We start from the raw sequence: 17,606 nt of genomic DNA, 5'->3' as shown, positions 1-17,606 counted from the left end.
CCCCTCCCCCCCTCTTTAGGAGTCGCGGTTCAAGACGGCGACGAAGACGAAAAAGCAGAGGAACAAGAAGAAGAAGAGGTAGAAGAAGAGGTGGAGAGGAAGGATCGTGGAGGAAGGAACGCGAGAAGAGGGTGCATTTAGGTAGCATGAAAACATGTACCTCGTGGAGGAGCACACGAGCAAAGTGTTCATGGTTTTACGTGTGTGTTCGACGTTTAGGTGTATGCGTGCGCGTGGCACGCCGTGAGGGCCGACTCGAAGCTGCACTCCCACGCTCACCGTCCATGAAATGGGGTGCGAGGTGCAGCTACACGCCAACCCATGCAGGTGTAGGTGGTGTGCGCAAGGGTCCGTCCCTTGGGCCCCCATTAACGTCGACGTTCCTCGAACCGACTTGCCCGCGAACCTATGAGAACCCGCCTGGACTTATATGATAATTCCGCGTGTCGTTACACTCTTTGACCCTTTATGGTGGTGTCTACCGAGCGAGAGGTTTCTTTCTCTTGCACCTTGCGCTGGGCAGAATTTGTTCGACTCGTTGTTACAGGACCATTGTTTTAGTAACAGAGTACAGAAGAGCTCGGAAATTTGTTCATTAACGTAGAACCAACGTTAATGGAACGTATAGGATAATTTGGAGATTAACTTCCACGACAAATTGTAATTTTGGATCATTTCATATTCTACCTCGGTGATTCTAATTCTTAGAGCGAGAGATTTATTTTCTTAGGTTTAGATTCGCTGCTTAGGATTCGAATGCTTTGAACGATTCTCGTTCACTGTGATAATTTTGATATTTAGCAAATCTTCGAAAGCTTCGACTCCTTCCACCTTTCTATTATAAAAAAAGATATTAACTAAGAAGATCTATATATACCAATCTAGATACTCCGCATCTACTGATCTATATTAAATACTTATCATTGCACTCTTATAACGTTTACAAACGATATCGTTCCTCTGTCATGTAAACAGACAATTGTTCCAACGAACCTACGATTAATTGCGCTTCCACTTAACCGCAAACTAAATGAATCGATTTTACAATCCGCAGTGGCTTTAGCAACCGATCGACACGGCTAGATATCATCTATCGTATCTCCGACGATCGTGGAAGTTCGTTAACGCGAGTGGACCCATTATTCGTGTCGCGAACGATAGCTGTTCGTTACGGGTCGAGTGCCGGGCCACCTGTTTTCCTCGCCGTTAAAAAGGATAAGTGTGGGAACGTCGGCTGGTCACACATATCGTGCACATTGTAATTCCGTGTGTTCACGCAACGCGACGCTTAGCCAGTGGATTATGATAATCCGCCAGAAGCCATTGTCCTGCACGACGTTGGGGGATGCCGTGGAATCGCGAGCCTCGCTACCAAGCTGCTCGGAATAATTAGCGATTTTTTATGGTTGCGAAGCGCGAGCAGAATTCATTGGAAAAGAAAATTGTTTAATTAAAATCCGGTGTTATATAACCAACGGATACGATAAGAAGCCACGCTAACTGCGACATTTAGAAACGGTTCAATGTTTTATTTATCGAGCTTATTTATAGTAGCTTCTTAATGGAACGGAGATCGTTTGCATGTGAAGTGCGATTTTTAGCAATGAAATCTCACACAAGCGTTCAGTATATCGACGAAACGTTATTGAAACGTCAAACGTCCCCCACAAAAGGCATAATCGAAACCAGATTACGTACGCGTGTACTGTTATCTTCGCGGAGCCGGATTCGCGAAGCCTAACGCTCTTGATCTTATCAGTAACTGGAATGAAACGACAAAAATCCATTCTTTTCATATCCGATGTAATTAATTTCCCCGATAATGTGTTGCAATTATGTTTTAACATCTAGACGGCGGTATTTACCAACATAAGATTTAAAGAATTTAGTAAAAGATGAATGACAAGTGTTATTTATGCGGACAATAGCAAATAAAAGCGTAAGACTAGTTTTCTGATTGATTGATTATCGCGTTATGTTATAGATATTAAATAAACACTAATCCGCAGTTGTTCGCTATCGAACTCCATTCTATCGTGACACTCTGTTAAGTTTCTTTCATCGGAAAATATCACTTTCCTCAAATATTGTACTGTCCAGTGCTTTAGTGCTTCGGCGAAAGCAATTGCCAACTTTCGATTTTTACAACTAACTAAGTACTTGCTTTTTCCAAAACACGCGTTCTTTGAGGCTCAGAATCATTAGATTTCTTTTTGAATATCAGCAGCGTAGCGGTTCGGAAATGATCGTTTTTGGACGTGGTCCAACTTGGCTGTAGCTTTTTGATTCGTCGTAATAGCGTCCAATTTTTCTAAATTTATAGCTACCATGCCTGCTTACAAGCTGTCTCAAATTTTCCAATAATATGCGTATTTGCTATATTCTTTCTATAGGCTTTTTCTTTTTGCGTGGTATACTTCCTTAGATGTAACAATTGCCATTATAAATTTAATACGTCGTGTTAAATAGGCCTATTATCGTTCGATTAATTCGAAGCGTCTTAAGCATTAGTTTAATTTTATGACATTCAATGTTTTAAATGCAGCATCGAATCGTCTCATACATTTCGTATTCATCCTATCAAGTATTGTTCATATCTTAATAATCGTTTCGTGACCATTGGTAGATACATGTGTGCCACTGTAAGGAAAACTTGGAAGTGTTAATTATTTCTTAATAAAATGGTGTAGGATTAACTATCGGAAAGATAGTCGTCTTAAACTTTTGTTCGCTACTGCAAATATTGAAGCAACGAAAGAATGTAATTATTGCAATTCAGTAGTTGTTTCTGTAACAACACGAATAAGAGACGTTTTGATAAAATATTTGCTACGAAGAATCGCGGCCAGGATATTTCTTATTTTAATGAATCTTTCGCAAGTTTTATAACTTCTACGTGTTCGATGATATTTAAACTCGAATAAAACAATTAAATCCTATAATTTTGCTTCTCTTATAAAATCAAATTTAAAATGATATAACTTGCGCTTCCTATTATCTCGTATCAAGCATAGAGTAAATTTTAATATTGCATGATATTTATCGAAAATTTGCAATAAGGAAAAGTTAGGAATATTTTTCCAAAAGTCCAAAGAATTATTACAAATTGCGATTTAACGATAAATATCTTTGCTTTATTGCTAATTTTTAAACAATATCGCAAAAGTTCCAGTCGTTATGTACTCGTATACGTTTATTACTCATATTTTTCCACTTGCATGCATTTAGAATCCACAACATGAAATTATTTGCAATGGGTAATTTCACATATTGCGATTATAATTTCAAATATATTTCGCAATTTCGATTTTTCTTCTGTCGCAAACTCCCACCGAGGCGCGAGAAGTAAATTATTTCGATGCAAATCGTAGCACGTTTTATATTAATTAGCGACCTCGTTAGTTGAATATCTCTATCGCAAAGACGACGAAAGTTATAAAATTTTGTCCAGGATACGTGTCTTGCATCGCACTATGCGACAGTGAGTGCAAAGTATTCCCAGTGTTGTTTCAATCCATCGCTTAATTACATATTTACCATCCGTGACGTAGTAGAAATTACCACGAAACGAGCGCAATATCCAATAAAAGAAGCGTATTACGATAAAACGACTCTTACATGTGCGTGTAGAATGCTAATTTATACTAAATAATAACAAACAAGCTGCAAACTCCAAAGCCCAAAAGCGACGAAATATCTTCATAAAGTATTAAAATATCGGCTTTACTCTACAACTTATTTGTCGATGCTATACATACTTGTTTCTCCTACTGTCTTTTTTTCTCTTCTATTTATATCCATAAATCGTCCGATTTGAAATTGTATCACTCTATTGATAATTCTGTCAGCCATAAACTTACTCAGAATGACATTCACAAGCTTGCTGCACGTGCAGTCGTCTATTTATACTTAACTCGAAGAAATGGTCGGTCATTCGTTTCTCTCGAGCTAGTATCTCAATTCAATTCAAATAATTACACCGTGCACGGTCCCTTTCTCTCGTCTGCAACAACTATTCGGGACCTTGGTGTAATCTTCTCGACTGATCTATCGTTCGCTTCTCACATCATCAAGGTTGCCACTAACAGTAGTGCGCTCCAGCTTCTTGGTTACATTACACAGAGCGTGTAAGTTTTTTTTAAGGACGTCAACACCGTTAGATCGTATCGTGTATCGTGCGTTGGTTAAGCCTCGCTCAGAACTACTGTTCCATCATCTGGTCATCTTACCATTCTCGTCACATTATCAATTTAGAACGTGTACAGCGTATAGATTTTTATGCCTAGCCACGTGTTTTCAGCTGCTGTCACGCGTCTCTAACGTTGATTACGATTACTCCGGCCTTTGTTAAACGTCTGTTGCGTCTGAATCTCTCGAACGTAGACGCGAGATGCTCGATCTTACATTCCCTCACAAATCACTAAACGGCATTGTAAATAGCTTTCTTATCTTATCTTAGCTTATGGAATCTTAGCTCGCCTTAAAACTCGCGTGCTACGAGACCCTCGATCAGGCATCGCTTATTCCTTCACGCTCGCTCCTCTTAGCGATGTCCCATAAAAGCGGGTCGCTTTGGGCCCACTCGGTATACTCCCTCGTTTTCGTAGCACTTTCGTGCGTAGTTTTCACAAGTGCTTACATAATCCAATATTTTCAATTCTAATAATGTCTTTTCTCTTCAGAAATAAAGGTATATAGAGACAGACGTCGACGCTTGTTTTACTTTATTTCTCAGTAAATCATTTATATATATGAATACATACATGAGCGAATAAATAGCAGGATATAAATAAACCGCGACTGTTCCGTTTACATTAATATAATTATAATATATTATAATGTAATTAGAGGATAAAAAAGCAAAACATAAATAACAATCGGTTGGAAGTACAATGATTTTTACATGTGCGACGTTGGCAAACATCACGTTCCGGCAAGATAAAACATTTTACGATCGTTAGACAACAATCTGACAGAATTCACCAGCATAAGCGTAATTGTATTAATAGGATAATCGCTAAAGTGATGTCGCCTAGCGATGATCTTTCTATAACTTGAGGCGTGATGTAATTTGTTTACATTCGTTTCTTTCCAATTTCTCTATCTCTCTCTAGACACATATACCGAACAACTTATTATCCGTTTAAATAAATTAATAAATCTTTGAACTTGTACGTCAAAGCTGTTCGAACCGATCTTCTGAGATTGCCCGATCTTCTCGCGGACCTCGCGAGATCGAACGATCGGACGATGATTTTAGAAGCGCTATCGCGTCCGTGGTCGATCGGACGAGGACGAAGCAGGTCGCAGCCTCCGTAATGGACGCGCCACGGGTTTCTCGTGGCCGAGGAAAGGAAGTCGAGGATAGGCGGAGTTGGCTCGGGCCAATCGTCGAGATGCGCGCCGCCCACGTGTCAGCGGTTCCTCCCTGCAGACTCTGTGCCTCTCGTGACACCGAGCACTCCCCAGGTTCCGATGATTTCCCATAGCCACCCTTCGCTGCGAATCCTACGAAAAGCCGAAACGATCGAAATCGCACGCCGGTCGGCGAAAATCCGCGATCCTTCGAACGGAAGCAGAGTTCGAAGACACGACGATGACGGGGATTAGCGGCATACAGAAACCATGGAATTAATGTTTAATCCTCGTCGTGTAACGCTTAAAAATCTCCACCGTTCCCATCGAAATCGTTTTATTTCGTTGGAAAAAGAAATAGAAATACAGGCAGATTCGCTTGGATGGGTGCAGCCTCGTGGACAAAATCATCGCGTCTCCCCTTTCGATCGATTTCGAATGATTCGCGCATTTCGCAGAGCACGGAGATTTAAGGGTGCGTGGAACACAGGTAACGCGTTTGCTTTTCTGGTGATATTTTTCAGGAGGTTACAATCATCTACGCAGTCCCGTGTGCCAAGACGAGAATCAGAGGGATGAAACCTCGCCGCCACCTCACAGCCATAACGCTCAAGCGCCCAACTCTCATTCCAGTACTCCGAACAGCAACAACAACAATAATAATAACAATAACGCGAACAACGCGTACATACATCTACGGAACTTGAACCAGCTGAAGACGGAGTGTAAGTAGCGAAAAATGGAACGAATGTTTCGTGGTTTTATCGATTTTTCGAAAGAGGATGGTAGAATCTGAATGTGGTTGGTGATTGTCGAGCAGCGAATTACGGCAACCACCATATAACGGAGCACCTGCAAGGGGGTGGAGCAGGCTTGACGAGCGGCAACGATCTCACGGGTACAGGGACTAACGAGAGTGACTTAAGGGTTAGTCAAACGGCGACGGAGAGCTACATGACTCCGGCACATTATTCCGGGTACGATGAGGCGTCCGAGTATCACAGTCTGCCGCAGGATCACCAACCGCCGCATCCTTTCAACCTGGATGGCTCGCCGGAATTTTACAGCGCCAGTGGAATTCAAATCGAGCCGAAGTATCAGCCATCGCCGTTTAAAAATTATCCTCGAGGTAATGTCAATGGTTTAAGAAACTTCAAGCTGCTGTTCTCCGATCTATATTATCTGGAATTTACGTTCAATATAAATGTTATCGAATTGATCAGTATCCTTAGACGTTGCTCAGATGCTTTTGCTTTTGGTCATTAAAATATTTCCATATATTTGCTTCTTGCCCTTTTCGCATTTTTTATTTCTTTCTGCTTCGTGAATACGTTGTTTACGAACAGGATATTCGAAGGAAAGATATCTGAAGAGATACAAATATATAGATATAGAAAAGTACGAAGGAAAAGGAACAGAAGCAGAAATAGGAAGGAGAACAGTAGAGTTTAATGATACTTGAGCGATCGTTCGACGATTATAATCGCTGATTTGCAACCTAGGTCGCTACCACGAAGGATACAGCGAGAGCGGTGGTTACGGACAATACGACGCTACGCCATTCCAAACGGTTCCAGGAAGCGGAAGCGGAGGAGGAGGTGGCGGCGTTGGCGGTGATCAATGGGGAGTTGGCCCCCTCGAACACCTGTCTCATCATCCGGCATTCCTAGCTGGTCTTGGTCCAAGAGATTCTTCCAATCCACATCATCCCTCGTCTATTGGAAATAACGCTGATCAGAAACCTCTGTTGCAGAGCGCGATGATCCCCGGTTATACAAGTAATTAATCGCTGGCGAGTTAGAATATGATCGGTGCAAGTTGTTAGAAAAAGTTTGTTCTAAGGAAGGGCTACTTTCTAATGTTAACAGGCACTGGACCCTGCTTTACCGGTTCCGGTCCCATTCAACTCTGGCAATTTCTGTTAGAGCTGTTAACAGACAAATCGTGTCAAGGCTTTATCTCGTGGACCGGCGATGGCTGGGAGTTCAAGTTGACGGATCCGGACGAAGTGGCACGTCGTTGGGGCATCCGTAAAAACAAGCCTAAAATGAACTACGAGAAACTGAGCCGTGGTCTGCGTTATTATTACGACAAGAATATTATACATAAAACAGCTGGCAAACGATACGTTTACCGCTTTGTCTGTGACTTACAGAGTCTCTTAGGGTAAGTATGCAACACACACGATGCTCCGATCTTTCTTTCGGTTCTCTTGAGAGTAGTCGACGATAATCGGTTAAGGTGATCATGTTTTATAGTATCATTGTTCGTTTGTAGGTATAGTCCGGAAGAACTGCACGCAATGGTCGAGCTGAAGCCAGAAAAGAAGGAAGAAGACTGAGTTTCTGTTATCAGACGTGTTTAAGGACTGTGTCGTTTTACTAATTGAAAAGAAAGAACAAAAAAAAAAAAAAGAAATAGAGGGAAGAAAGAGGATTCCGAGTGATTCCTTGGTACCGAGATGGAATAAAGTTCAAACTGACAATGTAACGAACAATGTGAAACGAACAAACGAAACGAAGGAACGAGTAACTGGTGTATTGATAAACGAAGGAATTCTTCTAATGAATGGAAGACAAAACCAATTGATGTCTTCTAAAGTTCAGATACATGGTAAAATCGAATCGGTCGTATGTACCAAAGACAGGGTCTGCATACCATTGGTGCCTAAAGTTAATGAAAATTGTGAATTTGTTTCTAAGTGATTAATTTGCCAAGCCAGATTTTAGAAGATATTTATAGGAAATAACTCAACAATTTATACATATTATATATATATTATACATATAAATATATATATATAAATATATATAAATATATATATATATATTTTTAATGTTACATGATTTCTAAGCACTACGTCGAGCACACACGATGCGTCTAAATTATTTATGTCTCATCATTTTAAACATGCGTGTTACATCTCGTTGATAGATAACACCATATGTGATTGTTATTACTATAATTTTACTACAATAAAGCCATTATACCATTATTATAGACGGCGAGCTTGAATTCGACGTTTAAATGCTTTTCTACGTGTAGATTATTACTAAGTTGTAGTATTAAAAGTACTGTGTTTCCGAGCTCGCTTGGCTGCAACAACTGCAAAACAAACTTCCTTTTATACTATTACCGATCTTTCTTTTTTCCTCTTCACTTCCTCGATGTTTAACGTGCGACCAGTCCCAGATGAATAACGTTGGAGGACTATAATTAACAGCGTTTCAGGTGCGAAGAAAGTATGCTGTTAATTTCGCTACAAGTTGTATGTTTGAACGCGTTTCCTTTTCTAACGAAATCATTTCGTTTCGTTGATCTCCATATTTTTCTAACGATTAAAAGAAATGATCATTTTTTTTTTAGAGGAAGGGGTGACGTGCAACCAGTATTGAACATCATAGGCCCGTAAAATAGTATTTGCAATAGAAGATGATATTGTTTCCTGGCACTTAATTTTAAAGATTATCGACTACTGAAATTTTATATATGTCTTTTTCGTTTCGTTTAATAGCTCGAATATCATCGAATATCGAGAATAACTGTTAGAATTAAAATGAGCATACATCACTTTTCTATTTCAAATGCCGTTTTATTTGTAATAAGTTGTACGCGTAAAGATAATGACGTCTGCTATCCGAAGAAAGTTTTTCGTTAAATCTTCCAAATTCATCAGAAACCTGTACCACTATCGTTTACCATAGCAATAATTAAAATATCCACCTTCTTAAGTGATACTTTATCATTTGCATTGTATATAATGTGTACACGTGTGGAACACTCGATAACGCGTGTATAGACGAAATTCGACGATAATGTTGCGACTAGTTTGCGTTATTCTCACCGTATTTCGATAAGCGTTTTCTACGTTGTAAAAATGTTGTTCTGTTGGACGTAATTAATTATTGTAACAATATCGATTGTATTGATATGTATGACAACGTTTAAAAAAGAACGAGGAAGTTTCTTGAACGCGTTACATATCTATAAGCGTATGTAACATTACGTATTTTATATAAATTAAGTTTCTTTAATTGTGTTTGTTAAATGTTCGGATCAAGAGAGAAAGGGCGAGCGAGAGGGAGAGAGAGAAAGAGACGAAGATGAAACGAAAACTATGGTTAAAAGATATTTGATAACGAAGATTATAAAAGAAAGACTCGTAGATCGACGACGATTAATGACGATTCAAGAAGAAATTAAGTTAATCGCGAGATAAAAGATCTTGACATATCCGTCACGATTGTTAAGTTTTCTATATGTAACGGAATAATTTAGACACTTTTATAGATTATCGACATATGTGATTAACAGTATACCAATTTTGAAAAGTAACTCACGGATAAGTATCGAATAAAATTAACGGAATCGTTATAATTGTGTAATTTCGAATACACTGTAAAAATTTGATGAAGGAACACTTATGAAATGATTTATAAATCCCTCCTTCTCTGCACAGGACTAGACATTCGTAAATTAAGTTTGAATATTTTTAGTCGAATAAAGGAAAAAACGAAAATTATGTAAAGCTCTACTACATATATGTGTATAAAGCATTCGATCATCGTTTCCGACAACTATGTGAAGTTACGACAGCGACATGTGAAAATTTTTCAGTAGTTGCAATAAAATAAAGAAATTTTTATAAATATATTGAACAAAGGGACAATTTCATTTAACGTCATATTCAATAATTATTACTACAGAATATAAGTATAATGATATCGACATCAGTAGACTTACAAAATTTCGAGTAGATTTTCAATAAATCGTCCAAGAATCTAGAATAATAATAAATCTATGGTATTTATCAAAAGCTGTGATCAGAAATTATAATCATTTCTAAAATTTGTATACGTGTCATCGACAGGAAAGTAATTTTTGTTTAAATGGAAGGCAATCATCACTCTACTGACATCAAAGGAATTTTTCAGAAAATTCAAAGATCAAAATTTCGTTGGTTACCGATTGCCGATAAACATTTATAATGGAATTCTGTCGGCAACTATTCCTTTCTTATCGACTGCGACACTCTTCCTTATCGGTCACTGTACGCATGCGTAGATATTATTCGGATGCTAAAATTGGGCGCATTTCAAAATTTCTAAACACGCGCGTACGTTACGAACATCTTCTTTAACTTGCATATAGTAAAGGTAATAATAGCATTTAGTATTATCATAGTAATACGCATAATTTGCAACTCAATGGAAGGAAAGAAGATTAGAATTGTTGAGTGGTCTAATGCGTAGAATAGTTTTTTTAAGAACGAAGGTTTTTTAAAGAACGATGTCGAACTATGTAAATAGAAGCTATTGGTGAATGTTGTATTTTAAACTTCATTTCTTTTCAAAATATTCTATTCTCAGAGATGTTATTCTGAAACATCTTTAAATCCGATAATAAAGTTGTTGGATATTAAGTAACAGATCGTAAGATCGGGTGACTATTATTGATGCTTTTCTTTTGTTGATTGCTAGTAGAGGGAGACAAAGGCGTGCAAAAAACTTCATTGTTGTAGCGTGAACGTGGTTCAGTATTAAAATGGAAGCGTCAATTATTGCTACTACTAATGTGACGAATATTGCAGATTGCGTGTTGGAATTGGTATATTACTATTTAAACAAATATAAAGTATCACTGTCTTTTGTTTTTGGCATTTTTATAAATCTCCTCAACAGGTGTCAAATTCTTTATCTGCCAACGCTACAGCAATTGCAATACGATTTCACATTGAACAACGTAAAATTCAAGTAATAGACAATGGTATAGGAATACCGAAAATACGATTAAATGCGATGGCAGAATACAATAATGAAAATTCTTTGAATTATTCAAATATATACGATTTATGCAGCTGGAGAAAGCATACGATTATTAACATTCGTAGATTGTCTAATGCTATGATAATAACATCTAGATATTATTTGTCACGTAAAACATATATGAAGGTAATCTTCATAATTAAGAATTCATTTGAAGTAGAAACTAACAAGTTGTTAATGCTCACAGATTTTCAAAGTAAACTGTGAACCAAGAATTATTAAAATTGAAAGAAGACCTTCTCAAGGTACTACAGTAAGCATTTATGGATTCCATGAGTTATCCTTAAATAAGTGGAATATAACTTTCATGTATCATTTGATTGGAAACATTGCCATAGCCAATCCTCAGGTAAATGAATGCTAGGTATTTATAAGTATTCCTTGTATTTCAAATTAAGATATATTTTATATTTCCAGACTTCATTCACCATAAGAGATGATCATCAAAAGAAAATTAACATGATAATCACTAAGCCACACAATCCAATATATATTTTTAAGTCATTATATAGTCTAGAAGTGTTACTTCATAAAATATGGTATATAAGATGTATGAAGAAGCCTAATATCAAATACTGTGCATACATTGGATTAGCTGATTCTAAAGATACAGCTTCTCAATATATTTTTCTAAATAATAAACTTGTTCATTGTCCCTTAATCTTAAAAATAATTTCAACTACTTTCATTAATACATTAAAATTCTTCGAAAGACAACATTATGAACATATACCAAAGAATGAGGCAGTTTTCATTTTATTATTTCTTGTGTGTAATAATTATACTTTTACTATTGAGAATAAGAAGCGAACTTTGATATTTTCTAATATACAAGATTTAATGGAATGTATTAGGAGTAAAATATTACATATTTTTACAAAAGGTATTAAACCTTTATATGAAGAAGAATTTAGAAAAGGTAATGAAACACGGTTGACTGCAGAAGATTTAGTTACACCTGTTTCACAAACTGATAATCTTAACAAAAACAGTATACAATTAACTCTTTCTGAATGGTCTAATTGGTCTTATTCTAAGGATTGGAAACAACTAGAAAATGATTCACTAAAATTCTATAAGCATTTTGATTTCCTGCCAGAAAAATTGCATAAATTACTACGTGGAAACACAAAATTGATAAAAACAGACATTTTAAATGAATATAACGGAAGTGTATATTCAATCAAATTGAAATCTGGATTACAGAGTAAACATCTTTAATCTAATCAGAAAATTATAGTATAAAATTATTTATGATACATTTCCCTATAAGTTCCAGATATATTGCCTCACCAAGAACTTGACATACGTCCATGTAAAACTGTCCAGCGATTTCGTGAATTCACTTTAAATAAGAAAGTTTTGAAACTTATTAAAGTAAATATATAGTTGGAATTACAGTGAGAAAAGTTGAACTACAATTGTTCATGTAATTTCAGGTATTAGGCCAAATAAACAATGAACTGATAGTAGGTTTAATAACCAAAAATAATATGAAGATGCTTTTATTAATGGATCAACATGCAATTCATGAAAGAATTAGATATGAGCATTTACTTTATGGTAAAGCTTTACAAAAATCTTGTATATAAAAATAAAGTAAAAAAGCTATACTAACATTGATTATGCAACTGATTTTTAGGATATGAATCACAGATAAGAACCCAATTGTTTTCCATCAAATTAAAAGATCCTATAATCATACAACTTCCTGCGAGTAGCTGCAATTTACTCTTATCTAATAATATGATATTAAAAAAGTTTGGTATAACTTTTAGTGTGGTAGATAATAACACAGTAATGATACGTGCAGTGCCAGAATGTTTAAGGAAGAACAAATACTATCATGATGAATTAAAACTAAAGTTAAAAGTACAGAATCTTTTAAACGAATTAGTACAAAACTTTTCAAGTTATGATAGCAATTATGCAACCAACATTTTACCATCTACCATTCACAATGCAATTGCAATGGAAGCATGCCATGGTATGTTCTTTCTTTCTTTTTCATTTATAATTTTGTAAACAATTTAATAAACAAAATATACAACATGTAAAGAATAAATAGATAGAGTATATATTTTTCAGCAGAAAATATTAATAGAATAATAATCTCATCCTTTTGTACATTATAACATTATATTTACTACCATCTAATGAAAAGTATTTTAGGAGCTATAAAATTCGGAGATTCACTTTCATTAAAAGAATGTAAGCGGCTTTTGAAATTACTAAACAAGACGAAGATACCTACTCAATGTGCTCATGGACGACCATCCATAATACCTCTATTGGAACTAACAGATTTAGAAAGACGACATATAAAAATCGTTCGGGTAAGTAATACATTTTTCGTATGCTATATATTAAATAAAGGGAAACTCATTTATAGATTCATTCACTTGCAACAATTTAAATTCTGTTCTACATATTTTTATCAAATTTTTCTATTCTTCTCAGTGAAATTGCATAAGTCAGTATTACATTAGCTAACATATAATGTAAAATCTATTAAATGTTATAAAATGCAGATTTTATTTCAACTAAACTAAATGTCAGGATATCCCGAAATTAAAATATCTTTTCCAAAGTAATTGACTCTGCTCACGAAAATCACGAATTCAGTTCCTCCTAAAGAAATTGGGCAAGGATTGTTAGGCCGAGTAAAGAAGCACATCGTATACAAAGCGAATTCCAATTCCGGTGATGTACCGACAAAAATGGTTGAGACCGGTTGCACTATATCGTTTAGCGATGAACGTATTTTTAAAACTGCTCCTTTCTGTAAAACATAATGCAGTGAACATTAACAGTATAAACTGTTTTGATTGTTGGTTTACGAATATTACATATTGTTACTTACATCACCCAGTTTGACTTCCTTCATATATCCAAGATAATTGACCTTCTTCTCTGCTTCTTGCTTCGCGTAATAGATCCAATTATGTAGTCCAATTATATCTGAGTCAAACTGTTCAGCTAGAAACACAGTTTCAAAACCGGAACTCGACGCATCTCCGTCAATTCGTTTGAATTGAGAGAACCATATGCGCTTCATAGTATCCTTAAACTCATATTCATCATCTTGGATGTATCCTTTATCGGCCAAGAATTTCATTACTGATTTCATCACGTCTGTTTCTAGGATCTTATCAAGAAGTTCCGATTCCTCTTTTCGCTCTTCTGACGTGACCGTCTCTTTCGTTTTAACGTTAAGTTCATAGTTATCGTGTAAGGCTATCACGGCTTTCACGGTTGGAATCTCATAAGCTTCATTATTCACAGTCAGCAACCTGAAATACGTAGAGTATGGAACTATAACACCGGCTTACGATTTATTTTTAACTCTAGGAGTTCAAAGTAAATAGATTCTCACGGTTCAGCAGCGTCGTCGCTGGTGCTATCATCTTTCTTCTGGCCTTGCAAATTGATCGTTATATGCTTAAGAGCACTATTCTTCTCTTTCTCGAATAAATTTTCCGTTAACTTTTTGATGTCATCGTTAGAGGTGACGAATCCCAGAGGATTAGGATTGTTTTGTGCTGAATCTTGAGAGTTTTGATTATTCGGTGATGCATTGGTACCTGCGTTATTCTGTGAAGCTTGAGATGTCTCAGCAGCGGGTTGAGCAGCTGATTGAGCTGGTTGAGGCTGAGCAATCGAACCAGCTGCTGGTTGAGCCGTAGGAGCTGCGGCAGCTGCCGGTTGATCAGAATTTGGAGCCGGGACAATAGCAGTTCCATTATTATAGTAATTATTATAAGTAATTTCGGTGTGGCTGGGAGCAGTTCCGCTACTAGTGCCTCTCGTGCCATAGATTCCTCCTGGTATTAATCGATTCACGGCTGCGTTCACTCCGGCGCTCACACCAGCGAAGACGAACGCTTCTTTTGCTAATTGCCCTATACCAGGTTTCTGTCCTTGCGATAAGAGAATCGTTTGTTGTGGCGTTTGTCCCATGGATGGACTAAAAGACTGTCCATAGCCTGGATTGTAGCCACCATAAGATGGATTTCCAGGATAAGATGCATGTCCTCCTATTCCAGGATTGTAGCCTTGACCAGGTGCTGGATTATAACCATGACCTAGAGAGGGATTGTATCCTTGACCAACTGGATTGTAACCTCCAATTGAAGGGTTGTAACCCCCAACTGATGGATTATGACCTTGTCCAGGTGATAGATTTGAGTTGGGGTTGGTATGATAAGGATTGCTGGCTGGTTGACTAGGATATCCACCTAGAAATCATTGCCCATTAAATATTTTAGTCTATAAATATTACATTAATAGCCGGTTTAAAAGGATTATCAGATACCTGAAGGATTGTATCCAGATTGGACGTTAGTCGCGCTAGTTTTAGAACTCTGTTCGGATATAGGAGCAGATGGTTTAGGCGCGGTATTGGTTCCACTTGCTGGTTTCTTATCGTTCGCAACGTTCCACCCTACTTTATTAGGAGTGGAGCCTCCTGTACGACAAATAACCAGTAATTTATGATCGTTAAATAGCTAAGTTTACTTATCGATCATACTGGCAAGTCACCGAGTTAAAAAGAAATTGAATACATGGCCAGTTAATCGAACATGTGTTGCTGATAATTAATTCCATTGCAAAGCGCAAAGGACGCATAATATATTGTCGAATATTTTCATACGAGAGTTACCTTGATTACTTTGCTGGTACGTATTTCGAGAAGTTTGAGATATACGAGGACGAGGTGTTGACCTCGAACGAAATATAGAACTCCCCCAACTACTGCTCCCGGCTCTTCGTCCAGACCATTTTCCATCTCCGATGTCGACTATAAAAATTTACCACAATTTAAGTACGACGCAGTACTTTTGAATGAAAATTCTCGGTAAATTGTACACAAATTATATATATATATATATATATAGCCTATTGTGTGAACGAATTATCTGTTATCAAATTAACGAAGCATAAAACGAATGAAATCACTGAATAGAATCTTAGCGGAGATTACGTATTCAAACGTACATTATTCTATATGGACAGAGTGCGATGCGATCATCAAAATTTAAAGTATTGCACACAGAGGTTGCCATTGGTTTAATAGGATGTACCGCGTTAGAGAGTTTGAAAGAAATATTTCAATTTTGTTCATAACGAGTGCTGCGTGCTCGAGTATATTATTTCATTACGATTCATAATATTCCACCTACCACTTGTTGAGCCTCTCTATTAATCTATGATAAATTATTCTCTATAGTCACTAACAATTTAACAATTCGCTAAATAAAATAATGATATATCGTTAACACGCGAACCTGATTATTTCCATGAAATCTATTTGAATGTCAAGTATTAAACTAATCTCCATGTTTTATAAACTAAATGCTCTTTAAATATATGGTACTATAATTCTTCAGTACTGTTCTTAGGATGCTAATATTTTGTTTCTGTATGTTATTTTAAGATAATTTTGCATTTAGTGCTACGATAAAACTTTAAAAGAGCAAATAAAATCTTTGGAATTGATTATGAGGACTCTATTACCGAAGTAGTAGTCGTTTACATAGAAACCACGGCAACCTAACGAATTTCATGGAACCTAATTAAATTTTCGTGACCATATCAGCGGAACAAATTCAACTTTTCGTGGAATTGCTTGAGTGACTCAGTGCCCGCCTCCGTATGGCTGCGACTTTCTAGGAAGAGTTACGATCTTTTGCGACTTGTTTGTAAACTCATCAAATACAGACAAATGAACACATAATACGATGCTGGCATGCATCGGTGTACGCTCAAGCACATTAATTTAGTCTCGGCGAACTTATCATGAATTGTTTGGTTGCAGCTTCATAATGCAGTTAAACATGCAATTGAACAGTTCATAGAACGTTCTGTTCTCGAATGTTTTCTCCGTCTTTAGAATTCCTTCAGTTCAGTTATATCGTTTAGAAACTTGAATTCTTAATCGTGTTGACACTGTAGATAGGCAGTAATTTTACAGACGTATAAATTTACATACAAATTTTGTTAAAGAACTTTCACTTGGTCGTTTATAAGTTTAATCTCATAAAATTCCTTGTAATACATTCTAACGTGAATCGTGAAATATTGCATCAAGGTAAAACCCAGTAAATCCATTGCCACATAGTTGAAACGTTCAGTAAAGGAAGTACGATTTCTTTTTGCCGTTTTATATTGGTTATGCTATTTATAAAGAAACTTGCTTACCAAACACGGAAAAAACGAGACTGGTGCAGATTAGAACTATCTTGATGTTCATGTTTCTTGCTATCTGACTTTTTCGGCTGTTGATTTACAATTCAAAGTCGATAGTACGGTCAAGGATTTCTTCGTAGAATGATCGATGCGCTCTGTTTGACGGTTAATCCGTTACTAAAAGACTTCCCGTCAACTGACGCATACTATACTACGCTGAAACTAGTTTGGAATTGC

At 36.7% G+C, this 17,606-nt stretch overlaps 4 protein-coding genes across 8 annotated transcripts in view; 3 read left to right on the top strand and 1 right to left on the bottom strand.

The window, feature by feature from the left end:
* The window catches only part of LOC126928922 (ETS-like protein pointed), a 142,979-nt gene extending 135,193 nt beyond the window's left edge, over window positions 1-7,786 (top strand). For all 5 annotated transcript variants that reach the window (XM_050744814.1, XM_050744816.1, XM_050744818.1 and 2 more), the window contains 5 exons: window positions 5,880-6,080; window positions 6,176-6,484; window positions 6,858-7,133; window positions 7,224-7,521; window positions 7,633-7,786. In XM_050744814.1, the coding sequence (XP_050600771.1) occupies window positions 5,880-6,080; window positions 6,176-6,484; window positions 6,858-7,133; window positions 7,224-7,521; window positions 7,633-7,696 (1,148 nt within the window). In that variant the 3' untranslated portion in view covers window positions 7,697-7,786. The remainder of the gene's footprint in view (window positions 1-5,879; window positions 6,081-6,175; window positions 6,485-6,857; window positions 7,134-7,223; window positions 7,522-7,632) is intronic.
* Window positions 7,787-10,494: 2,708 nt separating this feature from the next.
* Window positions 10,495-12,521, top strand: LOC126928937 (uncharacterized). Its single transcript, XM_050744860.1, has 5 exons — window positions 10,495-10,511; window positions 10,836-10,962; window positions 11,037-11,306; window positions 11,368-11,529; window positions 11,598-12,521. Exons 2-5 carry the CDS (start codon window positions 10,900-10,902, stop codon window positions 12,399-12,401), a joined length of 1,299 nt encoding a protein of 432 aa, XP_050600817.1. The 5' UTR covers window positions 10,495-10,511; window positions 10,836-10,899; the 3' UTR covers window positions 12,402-12,521.
* LOC126927972 (uncharacterized) lies at window positions 12,453-13,887 on the top strand (the record flags this gene model as incomplete). The annotated part of the gene is made up of 5 exons (XM_050743934.1): window positions 12,453-12,557; window positions 12,620-12,764; window positions 12,837-12,897; window positions 12,959-13,167; window positions 13,317-13,887. Coding segments are annotated over 5 exons (873 nt in total), but the record flags the coding sequence as incomplete, so codon positions are not given.
* Window positions 13,235-17,566, bottom strand: LOC126928927 (endoribonuclease CG2145-like). The gene is made up of 6 exons (XM_050744831.1): window positions 17,382-17,566; window positions 15,844-15,981; window positions 15,496-15,648; window positions 14,557-15,418; window positions 14,044-14,473; window positions 13,235-13,962 (listed from the first exon to the last, which is right to left on the bottom strand). Exons 1-6 carry the CDS (start codon window positions 17,431-17,433, stop codon window positions 13,729-13,731), a joined length of 1,869 nt encoding a protein of 622 aa, XP_050600788.1. The 5' UTR covers window positions 17,434-17,566; the 3' UTR covers window positions 13,235-13,728.
* Window positions 17,567-17,606: the final 40 nt, after the last annotated feature.

This window comes from Bombus affinis, chromosome 2 (assembly GCF_024516045.1).
Source record: "Bombus affinis isolate iyBomAffi1 chromosome 2, iyBomAffi1.2, whole genome shotgun sequence".
Classification (NCBI taxonomy): domain Eukaryota; kingdom Metazoa; phylum Arthropoda; class Insecta; order Hymenoptera; family Apidae; genus Bombus; species Bombus affinis.
Note: the sequence above shows the minus strand (reverse complement) of the source record. Positions and strands in the feature narration are given on the sequence as shown.